The 22,426-nt window shown below is 43.0% G+C and overlaps 1 protein-coding gene across 4 annotated transcripts in view; it reads left to right on the forward strand.

Moving 5' to 3' along the window:
* The first annotated feature begins 552 nt into the window (after window positions 1-552).
* Window positions 553-22,426, forward strand: part of SCUBE2 (signal peptide, CUB domain and EGF like domain containing 2) — a 45,609-nt gene continuing 23,735 nt past the window's right edge. Inside the window, exons 1-13 of one of the 4 annotated variants that reach the window (XM_065839724.2) lie at window positions 553-926; window positions 1,723-1,733; window positions 3,251-3,373; window positions 3,803-3,928; window positions 7,145-7,279; window positions 13,040-13,165; window positions 13,553-13,669; window positions 14,517-14,606; window positions 16,143-16,259; window positions 17,158-17,280; window positions 19,064-19,180; window positions 21,602-21,724; window positions 22,226-22,342. In XM_065839724.2, coding sequence (XP_065695796.1) covers window positions 553-926; window positions 1,723-1,733; window positions 3,251-3,373; window positions 3,803-3,928; window positions 7,145-7,279; window positions 13,040-13,165; window positions 13,553-13,669; window positions 14,517-14,606; window positions 16,143-16,259; window positions 17,158-17,280; window positions 19,064-19,180; window positions 21,602-21,724; window positions 22,226-22,342 — 1,699 coding nt within the window. Of the gene's footprint in view, window positions 1,006-1,722; window positions 1,734-2,673; window positions 2,771-3,250; window positions 3,374-3,802; window positions 3,929-7,144; window positions 7,280-13,039; window positions 13,166-13,552; window positions 13,670-14,516; window positions 14,607-16,142; window positions 16,260-17,157; window positions 17,281-19,063; window positions 19,181-21,601; window positions 21,725-22,225; window positions 22,343-22,426 lie in introns of those variants that run through there. The other 3 variants (XM_065839723.2, XM_071808917.1, XM_065839722.2) reach the window with 3 other exon arrangements.

The following is a 22,426-nucleotide window of genomic DNA, read 5'->3' on the forward strand; positions in this document are numbered from 1 at the left end:
ACTCTGAAGATTTACTAATGTGTATAAACCACCCTTACAAGTAGAAATAGCTTGGTATTTCTCACAGAACGAAACAAAAGAGAAAAGGCAGCAAAATGGGGATAGGAGGGAGGGGTGGAAAAGAATACTGCCTGCTTTCAGCTTGCACCATGAAAGGTCAAACAACATTTAGGAAACTACAATTTCAGTGCATAATGGATAGGCCACTTTTACCTGCCAAAGGAAGGACAGCTGTGAGAGATCCCTGACTGGGAAGGGAGGTGGGATGGGGCTGATGGGGATGTTGTGGATCCTGATATAGCCTTTGGAGGGGGACTTCACATGCTGCAATGGGGTGTAATTACTTGGTAAAAACTGTAATATTTTATTTTGGAAGAAACAAGCAAGACTGCAGTTGTGTATATCTGGGTTGTGACAGGATGCAGGCATACACGATCTTTGCGTGGGCTTGTCTCTACTAGAAAGAGACCGTTTCATGGGCGCTCCAGGAAAGGGAGCCCCGGTTCAAATACACTTGCCGCTGGCACCCACGGTCTGCGTGTGAGGTATTTCATGTACCCTCAGGAACCGTCGGCTCCCCGGGACATCTGTGTTTGGGGCGTTGTGCAGGTGTTTGAACGCCGGTGCGGTGGGTGGGTGCACTGGTGCGGCGGATGGCGGGTTTTCATGTGGGATGGGGCGGATCGTGCGCCGGGGCTGCGCTCGTCGCCTCCGGGTGCCACCGGGCGGCCCGCGGGGAGGGCAGGGAGGCCGGGGAGGGGAGGCCCGCCCAGCCCCCGCCGCCCCGCTCCCGCTGTCAGTGCGAGGCGGGCCGGCCGCCCGCAGACACCTCCCTCCGCCGCCGCCTCCTCCCGCCCGGCGGCGGCAGCACCAGCGCAGCCTCCGCCGCCGCAGCGCCATCGATGGGGTCCGGCGGCCGCCGCGGCGCGGCGGGGGCGCGGACGCTGCCGCTGCTGCTCCTGCTGCTGCCCGCGCCGGGCGCCCCCGCCGCCCTGGCCCTGCCCGGTGAGTGCCGCCCGCCGCTCGCCTTCAGCCCCGGACAGCGGCTCCCCCCGGGGCGCCGGGCGCTACCGGCTTTCCCCTCGGGGCGCCGGGCCATCGCTGCCGGGGTGCAGCGCCCGGGGCCGGGGGGCGGGAGGGTGAAGCTGTTCCCGAGGTGCGGCTGCTGGCGGGACGAGCGGGGAGCCTTCCCCAGGCCGGGGGTCGCTCCTCGCGGGGCGCTGCAAGCGCCGCTGGTGACTCTGAAGTGCCGGTTTGCAGGCGGTCTCGTCTGGGAGCGGGGCTGACCCCGGGGGTAGGGCACCTGGTTAACGTCTCACCTTGGCCGAAGGAGCGGGGAAGTGAACTCTGCGGACATCACGGCTTAATCTGCCTTTGGTGGCCGAGGAATAAACCCAGTAATTCTTCCTGCAGCCTCCTCCGCGTCGCCTTTACTGCCAAGTTTAAGGCTGTGATGTTTGCTCTCAGCCTCCCTCCTCCAAGGTCTCTCTTCAGCTCAGGCTACTGTCACGACATGAGGAAATCTTACTCCCTGTGCCTACTGATTTTTTTCTAGCCTTCTTTGTGATGCTTCTGTATGCATTAACGCTGGGATTTTTTACTGCTGGTCTTCCAAGCGCTGCGGACCACAGAGGGTCACTGTAAAAAGAAAACAGCGGGACGGCCGTTTTGCCCCTGGAGTAGGATCTCGCTGATGTTTCTGTGTCACAGCTTTGAAAGAAGCCCCGTCCCCGGTGTGTGTTTTTTGGCACCCTCCCCTTGCGGTGCCGGTGTGTCCTTCTGCTTCCCTGGCCCGGGCTGGAAGGGGAGACCTCCGCGCACAGGGGTGCGCAGCCAGCGCCTGCGGCTGATGCCTCCTCCTGCCCGCTGGCTTTCCTTCCCCACCCATCCTTTCCTCCTGCCCCGGCCGCCCAAATCCCACTGCCTGGAGGCCCCTCAGCGATTCCCTTCACCCCTCCTTGCTTGACTTGCTCCCTCAATCCACTGCACCCCCATTTTTAATGGCTCGATTTTTCTGCCTGGAGAGGAAGCGGATTCTGCCGCTCTCTCCGGCTGTTTTCCACCTTCTCCTTGCTTCCTGGGGACTCCAGCGCTGTTAGCGGTTCTGTGTACACCTGAGAGCCAGGAGAGAGAGCACTGCTGCTCCGGCACTGGCTCTTTGCGTTGTTTCTCACTGCTAAACGCCATTAGGAGTTGAAACCAAATGAATATTTTGTGCAGTTGGCAACCGCTGCAGTACCTACAGGCATATTTTGTGATTGGGGGGGAGAAAAAAAATAGATGAATGCTATAATTGTAAATGGGAGAGGTGCTGGCTGAAATTCCTGTTAGAAAATGATTCCTCCTATAAAAAGTGGCCGGTTGTTCAAGTAGTCACTTTGTCCTGCAATTCATCCTGTTATTTTAGGAGTCACTTTTTGTATGTGGGATGCTCCTTCTGCAATTCTTCCTTTTAGCCAGTTGCTGGAAATCTTCCTATATCCGTGCTTGAATTCTCTTCTGCTGTAGGAAAAACTTCTGCTGATGTCTTCTGCTGCCTGTAACTTTTCTTCCTCTTCTTCTGTCTATACTTCTTCATCTCCAGGGCTTCCTCCTGTGGGTGTTTCCCTTTCTCCTCATTTTCTCTGCTCTGAAGTTTCCACCCGGATATTGTGCTTCAGTATGCTGTGCTTTGTGATGGTTGGCCAGGTGATTTGGCAATGCTGCTCACCACATACTATCATTATATTTTAAAAGTGGCATTATTTATAAATTATGCATCTGTTAATTGGTAAGTCAGTCTTTTAACATGTTGGTGGTGACATTGAAAGTATATTTCTGTAAAATCTTGTTAGTTTAAAAACCATTTGGTTTCCTAAGGGTCATGTCACAGATGTAATCAAGAACTCTTTCAATAACTGTATTTTGTTAACCAGAAAGATTACCAGTCTCTGATGAATCTGTGCAAAACTCGTCAGCTAAATCTCATGGAGGATGCAGCCCATAATGGGTTATTTTGGATGTATTTATAAGTGGGTACAAAAGCTTAACACAAGCTTATCTAAATTGCATACAAATACATGTATGTGCAGATAGAGCATTATACAAATTTAAGTTCAGGTACGGTCTCTGCATGCTTCTGTCCTGGCTCACAAACACATACAATCTGTGCTTGTGCGCTGCCAGCAGGTGCTCAGCCCTGTGCCATCTGGTCAATGATGGGCACAGGAGACGTGTCCTGTCCTCCAGGCCTGAATCTGTCTTTTCACAGATGTGGACGAGTGTGCCCTGGGGCTCGATGACTGCCACCCAGACGCGATCTGTCAAAACACCCCCAAGCTGTACAAGTGCATGTGCAAAGTGGGTTATGCTGGTGAAGGGAAGAAATGTGAAGGTAAAGTGACCGGAGCACTATGCTCTGCTTGGGTCAACATGAGGTATTTCTAAAAAGAGCCATTAAAAATTATTGCTTAGAATACGGAGGATGATTTTAAATGAAAATAGTAGTTGTTTCTTCACCTGAGTTATTTGTTTACAAAATCAGGGGCAACATTGTGTGGCTTTTGGCCTGGTAATATCACTTAATCTAATAGTTTGTTTAACCAGCAGCCGTAAAAACGATAAACGTAAAGCTAAAAGTAGATCTCAGGGCGTTTGTCACTCTTTAGAAACATTCAGCAAGCAATGCGTCAAGTATAGTCCATTTGCAAGACAATGATGATTTCGGACAGCAGTTGCTGCTCACATTTAGGCAGCCTCATCTCTAGCTGTCCCTAACACTCAGGCAAGCATCCATCACATTGACTTTTGCTTTATTCCTTAGACATTGATGAATGTGATAACGACTTCAATGGAGGCTGCGTCCATGAATGTTTCAACATTCCAGGCAATTACCGCTGTACTTGCTACGATGGCTTCATGTTGGCTCACGATGGCCACAACTGCCTGGGTAAGAAGCATGTTGATGGACCTTGCGAGTGGTGATGCTGATATAACCCTTCAGCTGCAACCACGGGAAATGCAGGAGGATCTGTTGGGCTAAATCAGCTCAACTAGAGAAGAACATTAGTTTTGGACTAAGAAATTCCAGGTACTGATGTGCTGTCCCATTTTGGCTCTTTCTCCATCTATAAAAGAGGAGGATAATTGTGCTACATTTCTGTTAAGTGCTTTGGGTTAAAATGTGTGAAGGTCCATCTATTATTATGCTAAATGAGTTTATGTAAGAGAACATGTGTTATTATTGTCTTTTCTGTTCCCAAGTTAGTTTGGGATGAGTTCTCAGGTGTGTTTCTAGGTTTAGAAATCTTTACTACATCTAGAAGGTGTGGGCTTCTCACTCTTACTGTGTCCGAGTGCTTCCAGACATGCAAACTGTAAGAAAAGGATGATTAGGAGTGTGAAGGAGCTGTGTGTGATACAGGCTACTGAAGTACAGAGGGATTAAGCTGAATGCTTGGAGTTTCCCTGGGTGGTTAGTGTGAAGTAAAGTATGCAGCTCTGAAAATGTGTTCAACACTACCTTCATCCTGCATGCACACACACTCATCCTGTTTTTCTGTATTTTAAAGACCTTGATAGTTTCCTTCTTTCTGTGCACCAGCAGGTGAAAATCTTTAAAAACGGGTGAAAAGACTTTATGGTTTTACCGCTATAGTATTCTGCAGCACTCAGAGCAGCAGTGTACAGAAATGCAGGAGCTGCCAGCCTGCTGACAGTGTGATGTGCTGCTGGTGTCATTCCCCTGGGACCGGGATGAAGCTGATGAAGCCGTCCTGCTCCTGGGCCCTGCGCTGGGTACCCTGCGTGGCTCTGCCCTGCGCTGTGGTACCTGTCCCATCTGCTTGTTCAGGGATGGCTCAGTTTCTCTCTTCTGCTGCAGCATGGATGTGCCTGGGCAGGCAGCCATGCCCATGTCAGCCAGAGGGAAACTCGCCTTCACAGCACAATTTCAAGACTGTAGTTATATTGGCTGGGTTATTTCCCACTATAGCGTATGGCATATTGGTTGGGGGATCAGACCGTCCAGGCCTGTATCTTCAGGAAAGCTCTGGAGTCTTCAGCGGAATTGTGTGGGGTTTCATCTGCTGTGAACTTTGTGTGTGCCCAGAGGTGAACTTTGTTATAGTGTAAGCAGAGGAGAGGATGAAGTGACCAAGTTCCAAGTATTTCACTAAAACACGTAGAGAGGGAAGCAAAATATCTGCTGATGCTTCAAAATAATAGGAAGGCCATCTTATTTTTCTCTAGTGCGTTTGTGTAAACACACAGTGGAGTTCAACTGAAGTTACCATGAAGGGCTGAGTGTGAACCAACGTGTTGTCTCTTATAGTGCCACCAAAGGCTCTGTTCTCTTTGTATCCAGTAGCCCCTCCAGAGCACACTTCAGCTGACTTGTTTGTGATCAGTAAGACCCAGACATAACTCAGGCCAAAATCTACCACGTGCTTTGTTACTGGGAAGCTACTCGGTATTCCATGACAGACTTTTAAAAGTAAAATAAAATGTCATTGACATACAATGAAGCTTTTACCACTGACCTGCCAATTTTGAGATGTGATGTAAACTTGAAATAAATATTTTGGCATGCAGCAAATTGGATCACATCTTCTCTTAATCTGTTTATTTACTTTATTCACGCCAGGGTTGCCCTCCTCTCACCCTTATTTTTGAAGATCTCGGCTGTGTGCCTGGGTTTAAGCCAAATAGACAATTACTTGTTGGAAAGAGATGATTTTTTGTAAGCTTTCCAAGGTCTGTAAGACAGAAACATCTGCTGGAGTTCAAATCTGTAGTTCTAAAGACTTATGGTGGCTGTTTATTCATGATTGTTTGCACATTCACATCACTGTAGAACTCTAAAATACTCAGCTTCTCTGTGATGGAGATATGTCAGCTGCTCCTTTTGCTACAGCAGGTCACATTCTTTTACATCCAATTGGCTTACTCATTGCCTTCAGTAGAAATTAAGTCTGTTGTAATGCTGTGCTCTGCTTCTTACTAAAAGCCTTTCTCTTTCTCCTTTTTTAGAAGTCAGCTGTTTTATGCCAGAAATGCTACAGTGTTAAATTAAAAACATTGTACTATTAGCACAGGAACAATGAACAGAACAGGCAGCAAATATGGTTTTCCACATTAATTTGCAAATGAGACCAATGCTCGGCCTCAGCAACGTTTTCCTTGGTTTTTTAAGGGACTGAGCATTTTAGCTTCCTGTTCAGAGTGGCATTTCTGAAAATTAAGATAGGAAAATTTTCTACTGGTAGTGGTTACAGAAACCTGTGCTTATTCATGGGTAAAATTCCAAACAATTGGAGGTTGGGATGAACATCCTGTTGTTCAGAGGATTAGCTGAAGTTTTTCTACTCTCTGTTTCTCTTGGTTGTCTTGCAAGCAGAGCCTTTCTGTATTCTCTGGTATTGCTGAAGCTCTGAATATTGCAAAATCAACATTAACACTATTTCCAGAACCTCTGCTCTTGTCCTTGACTGCAGTCAGGCAACACAGCAGCAGCCTTGATGGTAAGTGGTGATGACCTAGAGCTGAGGGAGGAGGATGATGAATTGGACTGAGCATCAGAACAGATGTGACATGTAAATTTTAGCTTGAGTGAAAATAAGGAGCAAAGGATAGGCTTTAATCTAAATTTATTTTGATGTTTGTATTGTTCTTGTTCCACCTTCACTTCCCAATGAGAAGCTTTCTGGAAAAACATCTTTTACAGTTTGGATGAGTTTGGGACCAAAGTTGTGCCCCACTGATCAGGACAGAACCACATGTGGATGCTCAGCCTAGATGTGAATGTGCTGGGCTGCTGAGCGTTAGTGCTATCCCTCTGCTCTGAGAGGCAGGGTACGCTCACCCAGGTGGAGTGTGGAGCCCTGATTCTGGCTCTACCTGGGCTATTCTACCTTAGTTGTAACCAATAACTCCAGTTAGCTGACTAATGTTCCTTGGGAGCCCCGTGACTGGGCAAACTGTGAACAGGGGAAAAGCAGCAGCAAACATATAGTTTCCCAAGGGTGGCAGCACAACAAGGATAGACCAGCCTGGATGGTTACATGCCGAGGAGATATCTGTCTGTACCGCATATTGAGTGGCTGCTGCCAATATGAGCATATTGGTGTTAGTACAAAGCTGATCTTTCTCTTTCTTTCTCTTTCAGATACAGATGAATGCATGTTCAACAACGGCGGCTGCCAGCATGTTTGTGTCAACACTGTGGGGAGCTATGAATGTCGCTGTAAGGAAGGGTTCTTTCTAAGTGACAACCAGCATACGTGCATCCACCGCTCAGAAGGTACTGTTTGCTTCCCTCCAGGCACCACGCAGGAGCTTTTGACAGAGCTAACTACAAAAACTCCAAAACAGCTTCAAAACTGTTTTTAGGTTGAGTTTTTCAAAGCTGTGAAGGGTCTTGAAGTCCTCACTCCTTTTAAAAGGAGCAGTGTGTGAGGATCTTCTAAGTGACTTTGAAGCATCTTTACATCCCTTCTGCCCCTTTGATCCCACCTGTATGTCTGCAGTGTTGTGTTTGCTGAGGGCTGCGCTGCTGTAGTCCCGGTGTACGTTGTGCTCTGTTGTGCAGCTAAGCTGTGTCCTGATCCAGGGAGTGGCAACAAACGGTAGGACAGTGAGTTCTGACCATTTCCGTTGGCTTTAGTTACAGGGCAATATCTGCATTACCTTCGGATACCTTTTAGATTCCCTGGATGGTGTTTAGGTTTCATCTAAGAGATTTATTGTTTGTCAACCCCAAAGGTATTCAAATTGCGTTCTTTGTTTTGAGTAAAACCTTTATGAAGCGACCTTTGAGAGATCAGAGAGCTTTGGATATCTAACTAGACATCAGATTGAACAAAATTATTTTGGGTGCCCTTAGGGGATACTTTAAAGTGGTTGCTCAGATCAGGGATTTGTCCATTGAACTGTACAGTGAATATCTTACTATGAAGTATTGAAAGCTGCAAAACTTTCTTTAATCTAAGGCTTATCGTTGGCATGACTATAAGAGAAATCTGAGCATGAATAAACATATCTCACTTTAAAAATCCCCATAGTGAAGAGGTCAACATCTGTAGACATATATGGCCATCCACAGATGGGTATGCTGAGGTGGCTGTCATCTGACGCAGCTAATTGATTTTTGTTTAAATTAAGAATTTGTATTCTTGGCTTCCCTGGTGCTGGGCTTGATCTCATGGGGTCTGCTGATGCATGGTGGTTCCTCAGGCCATTGCTCGGTTTGCTGCTGCAGGAGCCGAGGCAGGAGTGGGGACGAGCAGGAAGGCTGCAGTGGCGGGACAACGCATTTCCCTTCATGTTTCCCTGCTAGCAGTGGTGTATGTTTGTGTGTGTGCATGGATGATGAATCTAAGGATGAAAATCGGTTGCTTGAATTCCTTGTCTTGTCTGATGCAAAGGGATTAAAAACTTCCAACTCTTTATTCTTCCTTGCTGCTACTTAAATATCTTCTCTCCTGAAAGAACAGCAACAGCATTTCCTGTCATTCATATTTGTTCCCTAAATTGTACCTTTGGAATTCTACCTTTGTTCTCTTATTTTTAAAGACACAGTTAATGTCTTTTAACATTTTGGCAAAGGTGGCCTTTTTTCTATAATACCAAATTTCCACTTTTTTTTTTTTTCTTTGAAAAACAAGAGGCAAAAAGATGCTTTTTTCCCCCCCAAAAAACTACTAAATTAAATATATCGTTATGGATACCAGTATTAACAAAAAAGCTCTTACTGTTTTTGCATGAAATGTTTCTTTTCTTTATACCGAAGTACAGAACCATTTGTTTTGGCTTTTTGAAAAGGCATTTTTTTCAGGTTATCACACTGTGATTCTTTCCCTCCCACCTCTCCTCCATTACTGTGAAGAAATGCTCCATGGGATTCTCCACTTTTTTTTTCCCTTGGGTGGGCAGGTCTGTTGTAAGCCAAATATCATTGCTTTATCTTTCCCCTCACTTTGTTCTCAGGTTTTCTGCTCGTCACTAGGTCTTCTATTCTCTGCCTTGTGTACACATTACTCGGTGGATGTACTTTATTAATGTTCTTTAGAGACCTCACAGCATTGACCTAAACAGCATTTCATACCTACTGCCCAGACCATCTATTCGGTTTTGCTTCTTATCTATACTATAAGGGAGCATTTCCTTCTTCATCTCCCAGCGCGTTTAAGAGGGTGTATACATTGATGCTTGAGAGACCTTCCTAGTAGTCTATAATACTGGTCTTTATATACACAAAAAAAGAGTGATCTGGAGTTGAGACAGGAGAAATAGAGGAACTTGGGGATGTCGCATTCCTCCTGATGACCAGTGTAACTGGGGAGCCTCAGAGTCATCTGCCCTTCAAGCCTAACTGCAATTATCCTCTGGGTTCCCTGTCACCTACTGGGACATGGGACTTAAGGTCTGGTAGTTATTAGAGGAGAGTTTGATAATTAAAGTTGATTTTTCATCTGATATGACTGTGGTGACCTGAAGCACAGGGGTGCTCTGAGGGGTGAGGGGCTTGATGGCTCTGCCAAGCCCCTGCTCAAACCACAGGAACTCAGTGTGCCTTGGGAAGTTGTGCACAATTCTGTTTTTTTTCCTTGGTTTTCTGCTCAGAAGGAGCTCTTCATCTACACATGGGAGAAAGGATTTACTTTGGGTGGCTGTTACAGTGGCTGGCAGGGCAGCCATGCACATATAGCTTGTTCTGGTGTTAAACTTGTTCCATATTAGCGAATACAAAAATTTGAAGGAAAACAGAGCTTTTTCATAAGTAAATATCTAGCACCTCCTGTGGTTGATGTTGCTATGGATGACAAATCTTGCTACTCTCCCTTGTGGTATTTAATTCATAGCTATTTACTTGTTGGGCTGAATCAATGGGAGTGAATTGAACCTGCCACATTTGAAATCACTGTATGGACTGAAGGCTTGTACACAGGGATCATCTCAGCTGTTGCTCTTAGAGTCCTGACTGTGGAGAACAGTCATAACTAGAAAGCTTTTTGGAAAAAGTTGCCTTGACAAAAGGGTGTAGAAAGCGTGAAAAAAAGACAAATGCATTCCAGTTCCGCTGGCTGTGCTGATGCTTCTCGCCATTTGGCTCTTAGAGGGTGCCTGTGAGAATCTCTGGTAGTTCTTTGTACAAGTGCATCCCCTCCCTCTGTCGTATTGAGTGTCTGTTTGAATGTGTCCTAAATGGAGCCTCAAAGCTCTTAGCAGTTTGGTGGTGATGTCCCTATGTCTTCTGTCTAAAAAAGACAAAGATTTAAACACAGGTAATACATGAAAAAGATTAATTTAACGTGACATGATAGGGAAATACTGTGCTGCCTTTTTGCCTGTGTCTTGCCAGCGACAGGAGTGCTTAGAAAATGCTGAGGTTTGCTGGATAACTTCACCAAGTCCAGTCACCAGAAAGGACTCACCTGGCTTGGGGTCCACTAGGTCAGGCAGGTGCTGGATTCAGCTGTCTTGGCTGCGAGTGTGGCCATTAGGAGGCTCATCCATCCCAAGACACTTGTGTATCAGTAGGGCAGGACCTCCTGCAAGAGAAGTTGTGTTTCTGAGAAGCACATGGAGGGGTTTGACCAAAATTTGTTTGGGCTTTGGTTCTGGACAACATTCTGTCATTGCAACAGCTCTGGAACAATATCACCTGGCGGACTTTGTGTCCATGAAGGGGTTTGCAGTCACACAGCTTTTATGGTTTTGCGGACGATTTTAATAAAACGTAATAAAATGAGACTGAGTAGGAATCTACCACCTATGGAAACAAGCAGCAGCTTCATAGTAAATGCTAGAATGTGTGGATGTATGTAGCTTCTGTTAAACACTGTCTTTTGGGTCAGCTAGATTTTGGTGGGTTTGGTCATGTTACCTTGTTACATATCTGGTACTTTGTTATTAAAATGTGCCCTGGTTTGGGAAGTGCCGTTTGAGCTTTCTGTGGAGACCTGATTGAATTCTGCAATGCCAAACAGAGTATTTAAACCGTTTGTCTGATCTCAGTGAATTTTACCAAAGTACCTGCTTGAAGAGTTTCCCCTTTGGTAGCTCAATAGAGACAAAAAGACCCCTGAACTTTGTTAACAGAAACTAAGCTACTAATTCTCTTAATGCTTTCTAACATCTCTGACCTAACAGACCAAACCATATTGCATACTTAAGAACGGAAGTGTCACAAAAACACAAGAGTTAATGAGGCTAATTTGTGGCCTTATAGCTTGTTCCGTTCCCTGACTGACAGCACAATAAGGGATGACAGCTTTCATGTGGGCTCCTTGGGCTGTGTCTGTGTGCTGCAGGATTTAAGTACAATTGTCTTGTTAGACTTATACTGAGTCCTCACTGTGGGAAAAGAACCAAAAAGCCAGTAGAGCAGAATAATCTAGGCTCTGCAATATCCATTCTTTTGTTGCTTAAAGCTGTCTTAGTAGAGAAAGGGTTCTGTAGCTTGTGCTTCAGATGGCAAGAATAGTCGTGTGCAGAGCAAGCACCTAATTGAAGTGTAGTGGAATAATGGTGACAAGCTGATCTCTGCTTGCCAATACAGTGGTTTTGTTTCGTTTAGTAATACAGCTGCAAAAAGGTGCAAGTTTAAAAAATACGTGGAGTGTGGAATTGTTCACGCAGTCCCTTTTTAGCAGCATGGCCACCCTTTCATTCTCTGTCTGTGCATCTGCTCAGCTCAGTAGAAGTTCACTGAGGTAATGTGGGATAAGCCTTTGCAGCTAAATTGTGTTACTCCACGTCTTTCAAATGAAGTGTTCTTGCCAAGAAGAAAGAGTGTTTTGGTGTGACATGTCCTACCAAAGTCAAGGCAGAGCATTTGATGACAAAGGTGTGTTCTCAGTGTACCTGAGGAGAGCATTCAGTTGTCTTCTCTCCTAATTTTGTCACAATATAGAAGACTTCAGCAAAAATCTGTGGTGTACTGTTAGAAGAAAAAATATCCTTTCAATTTGATCTCTTGATTCCATTTGATAACTTAGCCAGCAGCTGTGTAGTTTAAAGTTGTATGTGTACAAATTATGTTACCATCTTCCCAGTGACAAAGGCATTGATTTAGCTGAGCGATGGGGCAAGGTGAAACATTTTTGCAATAATTCTAGAAACAATTCCTTCCTGTTTAATTGACTTTAACTTTTTGCAAAGACCAGACAAGACACTCTGGCAGTCATTGACTTCTGGTGCATGAACAGCTTGTAATAGTCAGAAACAAAAATGATAGCATGTTTTTAGGAGATGCACCAAAAGGAAGGAAGTAATGAGTGTCACATTGCTTTTCCATTTGGTTAAAGTAAGCGCTGGCACTGATTTCTGTCCAGCTGGGAAGGTGTGCGGAAATACAGAACATTGTGATAGTTCCTAGTGGGGTTATTTTGGGAAGTATTTATTGGAATCACACACACAAAGAACGCAAAATGGTTAACAAAAAAAAGAGAATCGACATACAGTCCGTGTACAATCTGCATGTCTACCTGGTCACAACTTGGGCACTACTAAGGTAGGTTGACTTTGGGAATCTGCTTTGTAGGCCAATAATTGGAAAAGGGGCGACTTTTGTGACTGTCGGCCTAGGCATTCCTGTGTTGGGTGGCTACTCTTTTAAGCAATGAAATAAGAACTTCACTTTAGGCTCTCGTCTTGCCAGATATCAGCCACCTTCCAATTTTTGTGAAAGCAATGAGTCATCATAAACACTGGTATAAAGTGAGGGTGAGAACACAGATGCTGTACAAATCTAGGGATGTTGCTTTTACTTGCAGTCAAAGAACATGGACATGGAAAAGATCGCAGATGGAGAAACCTCGGGGCCATTGGCTTTGCAGGATTAGACTTTCTGCCCTTCCTGTCTGTCAGCTTATACTTCTTAACACTGTAGGGTCTTCCCAGAAGCAGCAGGCTGTTGTCTGTTTGTGTATTGAACTGACTTTATCTGACTGCTGCCTGCACACAGAGATGCTGAGGATTTGTACTGAAATGAATTTATCTGACTGCTGCCTGCACACAGAGATGCTGAGGATGCTGATGCGCTTGTCCTGTTTTGCAGAAGGCATGAGCTGCATGAATAAAGATCATGGCTGTGCCCACATCTGCAGAGAAACACCCAAAGGAGGAGTTGCCTGTGAATGCCGACCAGGATTTGAACTGTCCAAGAACCAGAGGAGCTGCATTTGTATGCAACATTCTACATATGCTTATGGTTTCCCAAAGTGAAAAAATAGTGTTCTGTGATATGGGATTTGGTATGTTATAGCTAAACTGGGGTCGCACGCCTAAATTGTATGCATTTGGATTAAACTAGAATCAGTGGCTTGGCTGGATGCTGTCACATCAGTCTATTGGTTGCTTACGTATCTGTATTTCAGGAGTTGTGCCATTGTTCATAATGGTGGGAAGTTCAGCTCCACAAGGGCAATCTACAGTGTTTCAGTCTCACAGGGTTCTTCAGAAAAGGGGAGTGTTAGGATGGTATATTGGATGGTCAAATGGAGACAAAGTTGCACACTATCTTTCAAAGATTCTGGATGTATTTGTGAGATGTAACATATTTTCTTCCTAGTAACATGTAATCATGGAAATGGTGGCTGTCAACATACCTGTGATGATGCTGATAATGGACCTATTTGTGGATGTCACCCCAAGTACATCATGCATGTGGATGGGAAAACCTGCCTGGGTCAGTATACAGTGGAGGGAAGTAGTTTTTTGTTGATGACTAACGCTGGAGTGCTGTGGTGTTGCTGTGTGTGCATGATTAATGCTCCTTGTAATAGTAGGGCTAGAAAATGTCAAGGAATTGAAACTGAGAAACCTGCTAATTCGTGTGTGAGTTGGTTGGGTCCAGGCAACTTATGCTTCCCTATGTAAGTAGCTACCTAAGCCTGTAATGGTCACTGGTTCCTGTAAAGGACAAGGCCTATAACTAAGCAAAGAAGATTCCCATCCCTCTAGGATATTTTTGGTTCAGTTTCTTGTATAGCATAAGCCAGAGAGTGTAACCAAGCAGTACATCTGCTAAAACCAGAACTCTGAATTCAATTAAAATACAATTTTTGCAAGGCAGTTATCCAGTAAAGAAAGCACTTAAGATTTATTTTGTTTTCTGTTGATTGAAATCAAATGCTCAGGCATAAGTGGCTGGTCCTTGTATTAGTCTATGATAGGTGATGATAACGTGTCTTAACAGAACAGTTCATGACAGTTCAATTAGTTCTTTCATCTTATTGCTGTTCACCACATTCGCAGCATGTCTTCTGTTGTGCTAAGAATGCTGAAGCAAACATGAGTCGTAAGGAAGAAAAAAAGCCAAGTATTGTCATAGTTTTGACTGAAGAGTCTTCATGGTTTTCATTATTGCTTTCTTGTTAAAAAAAAAAAAATTTAGAAAATTCTGCCTGGTCAGTTCCAACAGTCTGATAATTCAGCACGCATTGCAGCTGTTGCCATGTGTGTACATATTGGAGATCAGATGAGGCTTCTGGTCAGGGCACCGTTACTCATTTGTGTTTTTATGTTCTTTACAGAAAGGGAAGAGGCTGCTGTTGAAGTTTCTGAGGGAAACACTACAGCAGGAGCTGACGTGGACAAGAGGGTGAAGCGACGGTTACTTATGGGTAAAAAGTGCTTATCCAAACCGATTTTGCTGTTTGCTGAAACCTTTTAGATTGAAATTGGTTTTTGTTTGTTTGATTGGTTTTTTATTTTTGGTAACCATCATAGTTCTGGGCTGAATTCTGCCTGAGGTGCTCTACTCCCTTTAAGAAAATAATATTATTCCATAAGGTATAAGAAACTACGTACATTGTGATGGTCAGTAGGAGGTGTCAAGAACTTGCCCTTGAAGTAGTGCATGTTTCCATGGTTCTAATTCATCATGGGAATGCAGTACGTTCCCTTCTGTGCTACAGTTTTCAGCAGGTGATTGTGGAGGAAGCAATGCTTTACCTGCTTCTCTTTGACTGAAAGTCTGCTTCTGCATGGAAGGGTGCAGTGGTGGATTGCATCTGGAAGGGCATGTTCTATCCTTGTATCTAGAAGAATACAAGACCGTCTTATTCTTCCTAAAGGTGTTTGCACCTGGCCCAGAATGCCAGCCTCTGAGGGTCTGTTACTACTGGGAAAACACTGGCATGAGGAATGTTCACTGAGAAGTATAGGGCTAGCTCTGAGCTCCTGAATTAATATTTAAACATCTAAATGAATAGCCTCATTTTCAACAAAAATGATGTTTCTGTGGGAAGAGGAAGAAAGAAGAGGCACTCCATCTTCAAATGGAGGTTGGACACAGCCTCCCAATATTGAATGTGAGATGAAAGACTGAGGGAATAAACCAGTAAAGGTCTCAAAGCTTGAGAGTAAGTAGCATATACTTGATGCTGCAGAAAACCAGGAGACAGAGCTAGAAAGAGAGGATTTAAAAAAACAGATGTGGAAAATGATCTTTGCAGCTCTCTGAATCAATATGTACTGGATAAAATTGCATTTGTCCAGCCAGTGAAAAGGTTATTTGAGGTGGTTAGACCAACTACAAGAGGATGAATGCCAAAGGCTGAGTTATTTCTGTTTAGTTGGATATGAAGAACTGTATTTTAGGGATGTTCACTAAAAAGATTTGGGGAGATTTAGACATTGTTTCCATAGGGGGAAGTTAGAGGAACATTGGGGTTGAGATGGCACCTGAGTTACAAGCCTGAAGGAATGGTCAGTGTGTGTGTAGTCCACCATGACTTGGGAGCACAGGTAGCACATGAAAGGTGTGGTGGGAGTGATTCAAGAAAACTCGTTTAGTAGTGCTGAGTGTAACCGGGTGTCTGAGCATTGGTGGGAAGCGTCAGAGGATCAGCCAGGATTGAGTGTGGGCATAAGGAGACAGACCGACAGGAATAGATTCATCATCAAGGAGTGGGGACTTGTGTTTAAGGGTGAGAATATCCAGAGAAAATACGTTAGTTTGTGGAGTCTGCAAAAAAATGGACCTAGCTGAGGCAGGGATTTTGCCAAAACACATATTTAGTAGTTCGTTGCTCATGTATGCTAGACTAAATGTAGCTGAATAGCAGTGTTCCTGGGTCTGTGCCTTGTATCACATGATGCTTCTCGTTACCATTATAATATCCATAAGCAAACTTTAACTTTGTCTTGTTGGCTAGAAACGTGCGCAGTAAATAATGGTGGCTGTGATCGTACGTGTAAAGATACATCGACTGGAGTTCACTGCAGCTGTCCTGTTGGATTCACGCTGCAGTTTGACGGGAAGACATGTAAAGGTGAGTTTTATCCTCATGGACATGTGTGTACCAACACCTTGCTGCAAGGTGTTCGTCTGCAGATGAAGGTAATTCAGTGTCCAGAGGAAAGCCAGTGTGTGTGATCCGACCTAAGAAAGAGCTGTGGCCGGGGTAGGCACATGGTTTCCATCGCATCAGGTGCATCATGTGCAGAGAATCTCTGCTGCTCTCCTCCCCTGTTCTCCACTTGCACCCCTCCTGCCAAGATGGCCTCATTTTTCACTGGTGAGGGAATTAGAGCAGTTTATAAGTAAATATCAGTGTATGAACAGGGATGTGTGAGTAGAATTATTTATACTGGTCCAAACAGCTCTAATGAGAGTACTGGAAAGGAGCGAAGAGGTATTTAGGTTGTACATTAGAATACATTTTCCAGTAATTAGGCGTAAAGACTATTCTGCTAGGCGAAAAAGATGGAATCCTCACACCTGAGTCAATTAGTATTAGATAAAGAACTCACTCTGATGTTGGCATGAAAATGCCAGGGTAGCTGGGGAAGTCTCCTCTGTCTGAGATTTCTGCAGAGCTTAGGAATAGGAAATGGAGAGAATCCTTAAAAAGTTAAAACCTGTTAGAGAACATTTAAGTCAAAGCGTTTCCAAACAGAACTTAGATAAATGGTCTTTTGTGAATACATATACCCACATGTAACAGACATCAATATGTTAAATGAAAGCAAATAACGGTCATGGGGCTGAATGGGCCAGATCATTCTTAAGAGCTGGATCTGATCTTCCTTAAAATTTGTAACAGTCTCACTAGATTCTGTTTCTGGGCTTCTCTAGCCAATTGGGCGTGATTGTTATCTTGATCTGGCAGTGGAAGTGTGTCAAATGTACTGTGCTTATTTGCTGAAGCGCTTTTTTTTTTGTTACAGATATTGATGAATGCCAGTCCAATAATGGAGGCTGTGATCATTTCTGTAAAAACACTGTTGGCAGTTTTGATTGCAGCTGCAGAAAAGGATTTAAATTATTAACAGATGAGAAATCTTGTCAAGGTATGTGCACTGGAAAGGCAATAGAAGTAGTGTGGCTTGGACATCTGCTACAATGATGAAGTGATAATAGACTCCAGAGTAATTTCCATGCCTCAGGTGTGTTTTTTCTTTTTCTTAAACAGCTGTTGAGTTAATATAGTTGGCTTGATACTATTGTCAGAGGCATGTTTAATGGCACAGTGAACTATTATCTGGAAGTGACAGAGATAGAATCATATTAAAAAGCTCTTTATGAAGATGATGGTTCCCCTCCACTCTATTAAATGATCTTAAAATAATTTACAGGGAAAAACAGACAATATCTCTCTGTCCACCATTACAGTGATTTTTTTTTCTTAATGGGACAGTTAGGTGCCACGAGTTCATTATTTAAAGAAAAAAAAAATACAATGTGATCTATGAAAGTATAGGCCTGTAGACGGACTGGTGGAATCACTATTCCCTAAACGTCATAGAACATTTGATTTTTAGGATGACATGGATTTCTCCTGAGAGACTTACAAAGCGTATTTACTTTTCTGTATAACGGTTTGTACATATGGAGTTAGCAATCTTGTTTAAGCTCTTAAATAGACTAAAATGTAAAGATCAAAAAGGTCTGTGTGTTTGGAAAAGCTACAGTATGAAACAATACAAAGCAAATCAGCCAACTGGGGAGGGGAATAATTCCATTTCCTAGACAACCAGCTGACACTAATGATGAATTTCAGAAAGCTGAACTGACCAACAGAAAACAGTTTTCACCTGGGTTTTTGGTGTATTCTTATCCTTTTAAAATCAGACAAAGAAGTACAAGTATTTCTATGAAACAAACTTACTATAAAATCATAGATAAGATTTTCAAGATAGTTTGTGGGTTTTTAATGAAATCTGTTTATGAATGTATTTTAAAGACTTGCATCTCTCTTTTGTCCCTGTCACTTCTATTACTTCTCCTAGATTTTTTTTCTTTCAAAAGTGATATCTTGAATTGTACCAGAGCCCAAAAAAAGAATGATGTAATGTGTCAGAGATGTTTCTGTGAACTTTTTTGTGTCTTTCAACATTCTTACATGAAATACATATTGTACTATCACAGAAGCTTTAGTTTATTTAGATAGCATAATAAACATTTGGGCCCTCAGAAAGTGATGGGAATTTTACCATTCAATTAACTGAGATTGTGATCAGGCTATTATACAGATTACGCTTTGCAAAGAAGTGATTGTAATTCCAAAGAATACTTCCGTTGGAGAAAAAAGATATCTCAGCAGCACTTAGAGATTGACATTGAAGTCTAAATATACAGTATAATGGAAAAAAATCACCAAATTATTCCAGTCATCTGTCTTTAGGTGTATCTCGGAGAGCACGGTGATTTTCAGCAGGCTTAAACTGGGCACTTTATATTCATATAGAGTTAAAAATGTGGGAGAATGGGGAAAAAACAAAGGCAATACTTTCTCTTGCAAATCTATTTCTGCAGACCTTGTGTAGGCTTTTCTTAATGAAATAAGAGTTTTGTTGGAGTTTATTTTTTCTCCCATAGAAGAGAAATATTTTATGTTAAACAGAGTTGTTAAAAATGTAGCAGCAGTTCTCATGTTTGCCAATAAAAAGATTTTATATTTTTGCAAACTAATTCTTCTTTTAAAAGTTGTAATTTCATAATGCTACATTATTTGCTTTAAAAGAATATGCTTAGTTTACATAAACCTGCACATCTTTGTGTCCAACTTTGTTAGCTCATCAGTGCTCCCTTGCCAGGCTGAAAGATGCTCATGTATCCCTTTAAAACTTGCAGACATTGATGAGTGCTCTTTTGACCGGACGTGCGACCACACGTGCATCAATCATCCAGGCACCTTTGCGTGTACTTGTAACAAAGGATATGCTCTCTATGGCTTCACACACTGTGGAGGTGAGTTATAAAAAGACACAGCAGGCTGTGATGATAGTGCTGTTGCCACAGGGCTAATTAGTGTCTGTGCAAGACACAAGCCTGTGTGTATGCAGCAGGTGTATAGAAGAAATATTACTCTTTCTCATGATAAGAAGACACAGCAAAAGTAGAAACTAGTCCTGCTTATTTCTGTCCTTACTGAAATGGTTTTCCCTTCCCATCCTGCATCAGAAAGCACCTGTGACTATTAGAACAAACTGACGGGTATGAAAGCCATAATTTGGTAGACTTTTCACATGCGGAAGTCACATAGACTTCCATGAAAAGTTAGTGGAACAGGACTTAAAGAACAGGAAGCTCTGGATGACTTAGAAAATGATGATTTTGAAGGCTGCCCTTGTGCATATGTCAGATCCTCATGTGATGTAGGATTTAGCTGATGTAGTACCACTGATTTACATTGGCCAAGAATTATACTCTCAAATCTTTTACATCTTTCCTACAAGAAAAGTTAAAGAAAGATGTTCACAGAAGTTCAATATGTGTGAAGTACTAATATTTCTGGCACAAATTCTCAGAGTTAACATGAGGAAACATGAATAACTGGACACTAAGTGGAATGAAACCTGTTATTTATATAAGCTCTAAGCAAGATGTTACTGACTCCATACACTTGCTTAATTCTGAGTAAGACCTATTTATTTCTGAGGCAGAATGAGCACACTTGAACTTGGAGTTAACAATTCCGTGATCTCTGTGTGCGTGATCTGTTTTAAACTCTGCCTCTAGAAGTCTGCGAAGAGGATTACAGGGCTACAACATCACTGTGTTTTATCCTGATGAGCAGGGAAACCTTTCTGGAGGTGAAGTAACACTGTTCATGTGTTCTGCTTGCTAAAAGTCTGTTCCCATTAATTCCTCTGCATTTATTAATTTCTTTTGGCCACCAATGGGGGAAAGGAACTGCAGTTTTGCTGTTGGCAGCTAATTGTTCTCTTCATATCATACTCCTGTGCAGAAGATGTTAGTTCCTGTACCATAGCAAGTCCTTCATTTACTGACAATCATAGACTGTGTCAAAGCTGGTGGGATACTAAGTGTACTTTTTCTGACATGTATGGGAGAAGCCAATAAGTGCTGGAGATAACAGGTTGCCACTGTATGCAGCATCCTAACAAAAGGTCAATGAAAACCGGAGATTTGGGCTGCTTTGGTGGTATCTTAGGCAGCAGAGCCAGTTAAAGTGTTCCCTGCTTTCTCCATTATTCCTCTGCTGCTCATTCCTACCTCTGCTGTCTCAGTTCTGTTAGTAGTATGTTTTTTCCCTGAAATCAGCCCAGTTTTGTAATCTGTTTCACAGTGTTTTCTACCAAATTCTTACCTGTCTAGATGGGGGAAACAAATTATTAGGGAGAGCAGTGACAAAACTTGTCATTAGCATTGAGAAAAATGTTCATAGAAATGGGTTCCCTCAGTTGCACAAGCTTTCTGGGACTTGCAAGAGATTTTTTTTGGTGGCAGATTTCTAAATTCATGTATAATTGCCATAAAGCTCCTGGAGATAAGTGAAGCTGTCATTGGGATGGATCTGAGAAGCAGAGACAGAGAACTTTGCATTTCGCTTTGTTTTGAAATTCATGAGATTCCTGTCGGCCCATTGCTGCAGCCAGTCAAGGTCCCTCTGAATAGTGACACAACCATCTGGTGTGCCAGCCCCTCCTCACAGTTTTGTATCATCTGCAAACTTGCTGAGGGTGAACTCTTGTCCCACCCTCCAGGTTTAATTAAGAGGATAAATAGTATTGGCCCCAGTGTTGACCCCTGGGATACACCACTGTTGAATGGTGTATTCTGCATCAGTGTGCAAGTTTGCACCAAAGGCAGTATGTTGTGTTGTCAGGAGTTTCTCCTCCTATTGGCATTGATTAGGTGGGGCACAACCTCAAAATTTGGTAATTGGTCAAAAGGAACAATGATGATACAATGGTATTATTTGTCCACATGGACTCAAATAGCGTTCCACAGCAGTTGTATCTATCTGAGCACTTCGGAGGATTTATCAGTGTGAATCCTGTCCATGTCTTCTGCCTTTATTCCAAATGAAAAATATTAATTAACCAGACACAGTGCAATGCAGATTTGATTTGCTCTCCTTTTCTTTGAGTTCATTTGTTATCATATTGATGAGGTTTGATATTTTTTTAATTATGTGATTTAAGGACCCGCCTAACACCGCCCCTCTGACAACATTTGATCAATGTTGACATTTATCAAAGGATTTCCATGAAAACAAAATTATTTAAAGGTGGATGTCTAGATAGCATTCCCAAAATCTTTTCCTAGTAAGCCATATTTGCGTACATGTTTACCTACCAGACTTAGAGTACAGAACTTCGGCAAGAGTAACTTTTAAAAAGTATTTTTACCTTTCCTCTGTAGATATTAATGAATGTAGCGTCAACAATGGTGGTTGCCAACAGCTGTGTGTGAATACGCTGGGAGACTATGAATGCCTGTGTCACTCCAACTACAAATTGCACTGGAATAAAAAGGATTGTGTTGGTAAGGTGCCTTGTAAATACATTTCTACTCCTGATGTGTCGGATGGCCATGTGGTTATAGCCAAATCCAAAAAACCTGATCTGTCCAGTTAAATGGTATGAGCCATCATTCAAAGTATTCCACTTAACCTTTTAGTCAGGCATGATGGTACTGATGTTGAAACTGATAAAAACAAGCAAAAAACCCTAGCAAAAAACAGGAGATACTTTGAGGGATTTTGATGCTTTCTTTCCTGTGCTTTTATCTAGCTCATTCTTTCTATTTCCCTTTGTCTTCTCTGCATGAGAAGGTTTGCTGGTGATAGCTTTACCTGAAAAGAAATTACTTATGTTGCGTGGTCTTCCAGTGATTTTATTTTCCTTTGATTTTCTGTGTAAATAGCATATTAATTGTGTTGGTGCTCTGAGGTACCACCTACAAAAGCAGCTGCATGGCAGTTTATTAGTAGGGTGTATGTAGATGTTTTACTTCTCCTGTGAGTATTTGTTTTATCCTATTTAGAGATAAAGGGTCTCTTGCCTGATAATATGTCACCCAAGGTATTGCTGCACTGCATTAAGAGTGGTGGGAGCGATAGATGCTTCTTAAGCTGCTCTTCGGATGTCCAGGTATTTTCTGGTAAGTCAAAACCAACAAAAGCAAACATATGATTTTGTAGAGAGTGTAAGAGTAGCAAACTTGCTAACCCTCATGGAAACCCCA

Source organism: Patagioenas fasciata, chromosome 5 (assembly GCF_037038585.1).
Source record: "Patagioenas fasciata isolate bPatFas1 chromosome 5, bPatFas1.hap1, whole genome shotgun sequence".
NCBI lineage: Eukaryota > Metazoa > Chordata > Aves > Columbiformes > Columbidae > Patagioenas > Patagioenas fasciata.